Raw genomic sequence first — 9,880 nt, forward strand, 5'->3', positions numbered from 1 at the left:
CCAATTAATTCAGGTTTTTGAATAATGAGGACTCAAGTTAGTAAGATAACTTCTTAGGTAACTAACTTTGTCAGCATATAGTAAAATAATTCTGCCATCAGTTTTTCTAAGTATCAATTTTTTTTATCTTCAGTCACAAGCATTTTTTTTCCCTTATAATGTTTTCACTTGATTATGATATCAGCAAAGGTGTCCCACCATTCCTGCAAGAGGCATCAATGCTCACACCTTCGAAAAGACATGGTACACTGTTTCAAGTTTCAACCCCATTTTTTTCACCTTGCCAAAATAAATAAACCTTCCCTCCTTTCAACTCCGACCTATATACAACAAGAAGTCCTATTTCACATTGTTGAATCTCTATCAGATAGATCAACCATATAATTGTAATTCGACCCTTAAATACATTTTTTTTAAAATAAAGAAAATACAAGGAACCTTGTTGACTATGACCCTTCTCATGGGGCCTTGCTCTTATATTAGTTCAACTTCTTTTCTCAGCTGCCAGTTCATTTTCCTTCTTCATATCATCTCTCTCGCTGTCACATTCTCTCTATCTATCTCAGCCACTCCAATAGCTTTGGTTCACTGCCACCCCTGCTGACATTTTTCTCATTGGAATAAACAAACTTTGTGTTAACTGAAAAAGGTTTTTAAGGGAAAAAGAAAAAATTACAAAATGGGAAGGCACTCTTGTTGTTACAAGCAGAAGCTTAGGAAGGGTCTTTGGTCTCCTGAGGAGGATGAAAAACTTCTGAGGCATATAACAAAGTATGGTCATGGATGTTGGAGTTCTGTGCCTAAGCAAGCAGGTAATTAATCAAATTATCCAACTAAGCCTCCTTTAATCTCCTTTGTAACAAAAAGAGAAATTTTTTTATTCATCTCTCTGTGAATGATATGAATTGGCAGGTTTGCAAAGGTGTGGTAAGAGCTGCAGGCTTAGGTGGATCAATTACTTAAGGCCTGATTTAAAGAGAGGAACATTCTCACAAGAAGAAGAAAACCTTATCATTGAACTTCATGCAGTATTAGGGAACAGGTAATCTTAATTGTAATTGTAATTCAATCTCTCTCATGATTGAATTAATCAATTCTCTCCCTTTTTTATTTTCTACTGTGGTTAACTTTTTTTTCTTTTGCTTGACATGCATATTATTATCCTGTGCTGTTTCAGGTGGTCTCAAATTGCAGCACAGTTGCCGGGGAGGACAGACAATGAAATAAAGAATCTGTGGAACTCTTGCTTGAAGAAGAAACTGAGGCAAAAGGGAATAGACCCTGTCACACATAAACCACTTTCTGAAGTTGAGAATGGAGAGGACAATGGTAGGAGCCAAGAGAAAGCACCAGAAGTGTCTAACGAACTGAACCTCTTGAAATCAGAGAGCTCCAAATCTGATTCAGCTTCCTATGAGCAGAGAACATCAATTTCTCCAAAAGCCTATGCACCTGAGGTGGATGGTTCCTGCAGCTCCAAGATTGAAAGCAATTTTGTAACCAACAACAACTGTTACAGCAAAGACTTGTTCCTAGACAGGTTTATGAGTTCGAGTAGTAGCCGCCAAGAGAGCTACACCAATAGTTGCCAGCCCTTAGATTTGATGGGGAATTTTCCAATTCAGATGAGTTATGCAACCAATGATCACAGTCTCCCAAATGATTCAAATTCTGGTCATTGGTTCAGCCAAACTGGAAGGCCTTTTGATATGAACTCTGATCAGTTTCCTTTCAATGCTGTTGCCACTTCTATTAATCCAACACCTACAAGTACAACCAACTTGTTTCTTCCTAATAATTCTTTTTGCTACAAGCCTTCTTCACTTGCTGTTCCCTCTGACAGTGTTTCCACACCCTATGGATCCCATTACTGGGAAGCCAGTGCCTCCAACAACAGCAATAGCAGCATTAGGAGTAATAGCAGCACAGAATTGAGAAGTAGCAGCCCCTTGAACAACATCTTTTCTTCTTGGGGATTGGCAGATTGTAGCATCTCTACTACTACTACTAAAGAGGCACAGATTCATATGATGGAGAATCACAATACAGAAGAACCTAAGTGGGATGAGTACCTTCATAACCCTATCTCAATGCTGGCTTCTTCTGTACAAAACCAAGCTCCTGAGTCTTTATGCAATGAGATAAAAACATCCATGCATTTGGTACCTGATACTTTAGGGGCTATGTTACCTCATATTCATACCAAGCAGCACGAACAGTCTCAAACTTCTAGTTTCTTTTCCAAGGACATCCAGAAGCTCAGGGCAGCCTTTGGACACATGTAAAAGGATTGGAGAGAAAAACACAGATTTTAGAAAGGGTTCCAATTCAAGGGATTGCTATTCTTAGTACAGGTGTGTGAAACCACAGATTTTTGCTCTCGTATGTAGGTCTAATACAAAACATTTATTTTTACCTTTTTTTTTTTTTTCTTTTCACTTTGTTTAACATTTGTGAGCCAAAAACCATTTGTCTTTTGCTTTCTTCTTCTCGGGTGTGGGGTAGAATTGAAGAATAAGGGTTGCTATTCTGTCTTCTTTCTACTCTTTCTTTCTTTCTTTCTTTGCTACACACTGTAACCGCAATGGTGCATTTTGCATGTCCAAGTTCAAAGCCGTCGCAGATTTTAATATTGGTCCATGCAAAGTTTCATTTTTATTTTGATGCCAGGGACAGAGTTACTTTACCTGCAAACAATTTTTCAGAAACTCTTCTACCCGGTTCCCGGTATGATCTTCTTTTCCCACTTTCATACTACTGAAAATGACACCAAACTAGTGTAACCAGCACTTTTACCAATCCATGGTTCTAATGGTTGTCCATCGTTTTCTAGACAGTAGAATAATATATTCACTTCCATACTAGCCTCGACAATTTTCCACTATGCAAGTTTTGGGAGTGGATCCCTTCATGCAACATGACAAGTCATGTCATGCGTAAATTTTACATTTTCTTTCTGCCTTAAATATGAGCTTTTTTTTTTGGATGTAAGTTCATTTTTTTAATTTTAATTTAAGTAAATATATGTTTTTTATTTTAATTTTTTAAAATATTTTGTTTATTTTTAATTCTTATAAATTTATATTTTTCTAATTTTGATTCTGTAAGTATAAATTTATTGAAATTATACATTAAAAAATTAGAAGAATAAAATTAAAAAAATTAAAAAAAACAAAATATCTTTTAGGAATCAAAATTTAAAAAAGATCAACTTATATAAACTAAAATTAAAAAAAAAATCTTGCAAAAACTAAAAATAAAAAACGAGATGACTTACAACACCAAAAATATATTAAAACTTTTTCTCCTTAATTTACTGTATATCAAGAAAGAGGTTGACACAACTTAGGCCTCATTTTGTCGTGTAAAATTTAATTATGAGAGAATCTATTAACGTGAGTTTTACTTTAACTACTAGGACCACGAGACCGTTAGTTTTTTCCTTTGAGAAATTACAAGTGAATAATCATTTTTGCTTACCTCACCAAGAAAAAGACATGACCAAAATGAAGGTTAATTTTGAAATCAAAAGAGAGATTTTTTCTAATTTAAAAAAACAAAGAGGGACCATGTTCCCCCTGAATAATTATTAATTTTTTAGATGGATGCCTCTGGATATTCTTTGACATTTGAACACGCACAAAAGAGTAGCATGGTCACGTACGTTTGGGCAAAGTTAAGTGACACCACTCAAAGCCACCGATAAATTGAAAATCGCTTATTTCCGTGCAATGAGACAAGGACTTCCAAGCTAACAAGGGCCACATTAAGTATGCCCTATGTCTTCTAGTTACTTTAAGACACTTCAAAGTCTAAACATTATCCTAAACAACGCATTGCTAGCTATAGAGTTATTAAGAGACCCTCCAATTTCAAGTGGTGGAACAACTAAATTCCATAACGAAAAAATTTCCTACACGCTCCAAATGTTTCATTATTTTAACAATTTTGAATTCTGATTACCTACCTTCTTAACTTACCTTGTTAGAAAAGGCAATATATCTCGTAGCAAAACAGAAAACAAAATTTTGTAATCAGAGTGCATGTTTAGACCTTGATTAATTGTAACGCTGACATGATCATTTAGTTTGAAAGTTATAGGAAGATATACGTGTGAGACTGAAATTAACAAGTACCTTACTTTCCTTTCAGAGCACTTGGACAATGGACATGAATTAGAAACTAAATAAAAAACTACCACCCATTCACTGTAATATATCATAGAAGACAGCTTAATTAAATACAAGCGTATGGACTCAGTCTTTTTTTTTGAAAATTTTAATCAACACTGCACGATAAATGAATGGAAGAGCAAAGAGAAATACGTACATGATAGTGACTGGAGAGAGAGAGACATGGGAAGCGGAAGCATGAATTGTATTATTGAAAAAGTGAATTACATGTACATATACGAACTTAGAGCTACTTTGCAGACAATGCATCTAACTAATGAAAACTGTTGGTAACTATAACTAACCTGAAGTAATAATGTTAGTAAATTGGTCAGCTAATGTAACTCAACAAGTTACTAATATAATTCCTATATTATAAATTAGAATCTATAAAGAGAGTAAAACCTACATACTCTCTATTAAATATTTTCAAAATTCTTATTTAAGAATGCTAACACATTCTCTAAAAACAATACTCAGTTGCTCTTTAATTAACAACTCTATAAGTAATTTTATGAGCAAAACAACACCATTGTTGGAGTGCATCTCATTTTTTCCATGTAAGAGCAACAGTTGCTCGGAAGAGAAACACAATTCTTTACTTTTATGGATTCCATGAAACATTTAGCTGTGATTTTTATTATTTTTAAATGTATTTATTTATTTTAATTTTATTTTGATTTAAAAACTTGTAAAAAAAAAATCTTTTTCAACGGTCTCAACCTACTTACTTATTATTTTTCTTATCTACATACTTGATTTTGTTAACTGATTATCTCTTTAATTTGATCGTTTTCATTATTTATAAATTAAATTTCAATAGTTTTTAAAATAAATTACTAATAATTGAAAATAACATTGTATCATAATATAAATTATATATTGTAAATCTAAAATATAATTCATATGTTCAAAAAAATATTTATTTATTATTATTTTTATTAAAATATAATTTGTATATCCATAAATTTTTATTCATTATAAAATTTAGTTATATAATATTTTGCAGAGTATAAATATTATAAAATTCGGGAGTATGCCAGTATTTTGCAGTGGAGATCATATAAAATCCAGGGAACAATAAATAACAAGTTTATTTTTCAATAATAATAGATTTTAAGTTTTTGGTATCACTCCTTTGATGATAAAAAATAAATTAAAGATATAACTTGATTAACTTCCATTCCCCCAAAATATTTTTAAAAGTTGGACTGGACCTGTCCAACGTGGACCGGTTCATTTGGGGCATTTCCTGTTGTTGGACCCTTCAATGATAATATATATGATCTCAAAAAGATCTTAATTTGTGATATTTTATTAAAAAAAAGATATATTTATTCCAAAAATATATATCTCCAAAAGTATAACAGGTAGTTGGTACAAAGGGAGAAAGGGAGATATAGGGGTGTACTTAGTATAAAGGTGTGTAAATAGCAAAAGCCTTCCAACTGCTCTAGATTTATATTCGGCACTTGCTCTTTACACTCCCATTTCTTCTGGAGACAATTAAGGTATACAATTGATATAGTGGGTAATTAAAATATAAAAAAGTGGGGTTTGCGTTGTACTAGAAAAATGGATGAATTGGGGTGTACTTAGAAAGTACCTTTATATTCTCGCTTATTTCTGATTTCACCATATCCATATCACACTCTTGGGAATAAGGATTAATGGATCTAGTCAGTAGTCACTGTCACCTAGGTATGTTTAAATAAAATTATCCGTTCAGCATATGCAAAAAGAACCAAGCCACTAAACTTGATTGATTTTTTTTTTTTTTTTACTTGAAAAGAAGTTCTTTTCGTGACATTTCGCTTTACTTTTGCATATAAAGTAATTGATTTGCTTCACAGAATGGTGCAAATAAAACAAAAATTAGCACAGAAAGTTGGATTTTGTGAATTGAATTTTTCTTCCCAAAAGGGAACACGAGATGATTTGGAAATGTTAAGAGTAATGTGGAAAAGTCCTTTGATTATACCTCCAAGATAATGCACGTACGTAGTCTGATCATGAGCCCTTTGATCAAAAAGTCAAAAAGCCTTAAACTTGGGGGTTCTTGTAATTGGATATTTGGATGGATGTTATAATTAATTAACACTATCTTCCACTAACGGTGGAGAAGAAGGTTCGTGCCAGGCTCTTTTCTCATTATTAGTACGTTTTTCCTTTATGTTTTGGTGCTTAATCATATTAATACAACCGAATTGACCTAGCTAGCTCGCGTGAATGTGTAATATAGACAAGATAATATACCAGTTAATTATAAAATGAAAAAAAAAAAAATAGCATCAAAGGTTGTGGCGGGAGTGATATCACAAACCATTATAAATCCGTAGAGTGCTCAGTTAATTATATACCCCTAAAGTATCAGTTGCAACATGTAAGAGTTTGATCTAACCATAAACTTATAATTAACTCGACTGTAAAGTATATTTAATGGTATAATAGTGTATCTTAACGTACGTCTTTTAACTAAGCTAATAAAACTTCTACTAAATAGGTTAATAGGTGTAAGACTTTATGGAAGCTAATAGGCCTAGGCATTTAAATAGATCAATAAATATACAATCTCAAAATATTATGATAAAAATTTAATAGTAATAATAACGATAATTTAAAAACATATCAAGTTTAAAATGTTTTCTTAGAAGGTTTTAAAAAATTTGACCAATTTATCTATTTTTCTTAATAGATAAGTTTGGGTTTATATAGCAACTTATCTATTTTTTTCTTAACTAATTTTGGGTTTCAAACTAACCATGATTCAAAGAAGTAAAATTAGTTTTTTTATTAGACCAAATCAGAATTTGCTGATTACAATCCAAACACGTACACCCCCACTGCGCTTTGAAAATAAAGAGAATGAAAAAAATAAATGTATATTGTAAAAATGAAAAAAAAATTATTTAGTCTTAAATCATCATCATATATAGTCTCAATATATCAATCTTTACATAACTTATAATTGAGATATTCAGAGGGTTATCTAATATTTTTTCTTAAAATTAGGGAGTATGAGTGAAAAAATAAGGAGGAAAAAAAGTAAAGGAAATAGAAAAATAATAGACATGAGAAGAAATAAAGAAGTGGGATAGAAAGAAAAATAAAGTAAAAAATGAGATAGAAAAAACTAGGCATAAATAGGCAGTCTCTTCCCACCTCTCTTGACTTTATAAGAAACGTATGATTCACAACAAATATACAACGCCGCTACATTTCCTTCTTTCTTTCTTTTTTTTCTCAATTCTCATTTCTTACACACACATGACACAGCACTGCTTCACTCACTACTCTATATCTTCTCTCAATCCCACTTCAACCAAACCACGCACACTTATTTTTCCCCCCAAAAAAACACTAATAATAAATATGATATAGTTGCTTATGATCATGATGCTTTCTTGTATATACTATAATGATCATAAGCAACTATATCACACCATGCATATGGCTACGTATGACACCATGGCCTTTCAGTTTCACTCTTCCTTGCATGTTGAAGACGTTAAAAACGAACATATATGATCCTGCATCTCTAGTCCTGGTACGTTTAATCTTCTAAAATTACACTACACTCTTACAAGTTACAACAAAACTAACATATATGATCCTTTCCGTAAAGTCTAGTCTTCCAAGAATATGTGCAATAATACATCTAGTCAATCGTTTACACTGTGAAACATTAAATTTAGTCTGCTTGCAACTATAGCCATAATTAATTTACAGTCTTTTTGTGTGGTGATTTAATTTATGATATATCTGAATTCTCTATAAGAACGACCTCTCTAATCGAGTTCTTTTTATTTTATATTTTTGTCCTAACTTTGTAATTAAGGTGACGATCCAAGAGATGAAAAGGCTCGGCTCAAGATGTGGGCACAGGCGATAGCAGCATCTGCATCCAAATATGGTTCTTGATATGGTAATTTTCTCCTAACTAAACCCAACCCCTTTTTCTGTGGAGGCTGTATAAGATCTAACTATGGCTATGTTGGATTGGTGAAGATGATGGAATTGAGAAGAATATGATATCAAAAAGGATTCATGAACATTTCTTATCTATTTGACACCTCTGATAAAGATAAAAATATATAAATATAATAAATGACATCGTAAAATAGGATGAAAATGTAAAAGAATATTATAAATATTAATGAAGTATTTGTAATAGAAAATATATCATTATTAGTAAATGTATTACGTTTCATTATTTATTTATATTAGTGAAACAATAATGCAATACTTAATTGTGGAACACTGGAACCCTATTTTATTTTATTCTATTTATTACCTTCATTTTTTTTGCCCCTCTAATTTGTAAGGAATGAGATTCAATAAGAAGCTTTTCTTAAAAAAAATGCAATTAAGAATTTTAATTTGTTCTATAGTGTATCTAAACAAGGAAACAAATTATTTTATTTCATCGTGCTTCATTTTATTCCATTCTATTTTAATTTATTTCATTTTATCTCATCTTTTTTCCATTTATCCGAACATGGAGAATAGGGTTGTATAATTTTCTTTTGATCAAATTCCCCAACCCTTTGGGAGTGTTGGTTTTTCAAATTTATCTCCCGTTTTTTTTTTTTTTTTATGGATCGTCAGTTTCGTCACGTTTTAACTGTATAGTAGTGTTTGAAATGAACTAATGGTGAGAACATAATTCAGATCAATGAGGTAGAAGTGGATGTGTTGGAAGTTTTAATGCATAAAAGTCAATTAGTGGTCACTACTGCTACTACTTTCTACTACTTTGAGTACATAACAAATTGACACAGAGATCCTCACCTCACTCTCGGTTCTCCTTTGATTTGTACAATAGAAAATTTGTTTGTTGGAGTTTTTTGGTTGAGTAAAAAATAGCATTAGAAAGTACTTTTATTTATTTTTTTAGACCACATGTATATTTCATGGGAGGTAATGTCACTCGAGTCAAATATAACTATTATAGATGGATTTCTTCTTCTTCAAGTATTTAAGACAATTACATACAAGGTTATTTTTATTTTTGAATTAGAAATCAATTATAAATTAATAGCATTATGAGATTTTCAACAAAATAATCGTGTTTAGATGAAGGCTAAATGACAAAATTTTAAATATCGAGTAATTTAATTGAAAGCAATTAAATTCCAATCAACTGTAACTTAACTTGTTTGGATTATAAAATTTTACAAATAATTGAATTTTAAATCTAATGTTTCTCATGATTTCTTCTCATCGAATCTTGAAAACTTTAAAAAAAAGTTATCTTATGGTAAGGATGCAAATTCATTTACAACCACTTCTAGTCACCAATGGAGGTGTTGTCATGGTCTAGCACTTTGCGGAAATCAATGACATTGACAATGGTGACGATACAATAAAGGTTCTTCACGATGTTGATGGCTATGCGGTGAATGGGATGTTCATTGAGTGAAAGACAAAACAATGAAACTCAAGCTTGAATGATTCAACATTATCAACCACTATGCGAACTTTGTAACACCGCTATCCCTATCGTACTAGTTAGCCACTAAGTCACTAAAAAAATGGAAGGGATAAGGAGATGGAGAGTGAGGAATTTTTTAAATCCCACCTATTTTGGAGGAATTTTGAATTCCTAATCTTAACAAAGGATAAATTTTTTGGAAAATTCTTCAAATTCTCCTATTAAACATCCAAAGGGAACATTTTAATTAACAACAATTAAAATACCCTAAAAA

At 31.6% G+C, this 9,880-nt stretch overlaps 1 protein-coding gene across 1 annotated transcript; it reads left to right on the top strand.

The window, feature by feature from the left end:
* The first annotated feature begins 382 nt into the window (after positions 1 to 382).
* On the top strand, positions 383 to 2,640 carry LOC100815881 (transcription factor MYB61). Its single transcript, XM_006589027.4, has 3 exons — positions 383 to 812; positions 913 to 1,042; positions 1,178 to 2,640. Exons 1-3 carry the CDS (start codon positions 680 to 682, stop codon positions 2,283 to 2,285), a joined length of 1,371 nt encoding a protein of 456 aa, XP_006589090.1. The 5' UTR covers positions 383 to 679; the 3' UTR covers positions 2,286 to 2,640.
* Positions 2,641 to 9,880: the final 7,240 nt, after the last annotated feature.

This window comes from Glycine max, chromosome 10 (assembly GCF_000004515.6).
Source record: "Glycine max cultivar Williams 82 chromosome 10, Glycine_max_v4.0, whole genome shotgun sequence".
In the NCBI taxonomy this organism is placed as follows: Eukaryota; Viridiplantae; Streptophyta; class Magnoliopsida; order Fabales; family Fabaceae; genus Glycine; species Glycine max.

Excerpts from the sequence above, each read along its gene's own strand:
- LOC100815881 (XM_006589027.4), top strand. The coding sequence starts at position 680 with ATGGGAAGGCACTCTTGTTGTTACAAGCAGAAGCTTAGGAAGGGTCTT. Across the intron at positions 813-912 it reads TTCTGTGCCTAAGCAAGCAG|GTTTGCAAAGGTGTGGTAAG; the intron begins GTAATTAATCAA and ends ATGAATTGGCAG. Across the intron at positions 1,043-1,177 it reads CATGCAGTATTAGGGAACAG|GTGGTCTCAAATTGCAGCAC; the intron begins GTAATCTTAATT and ends GTGCTGTTTCAG.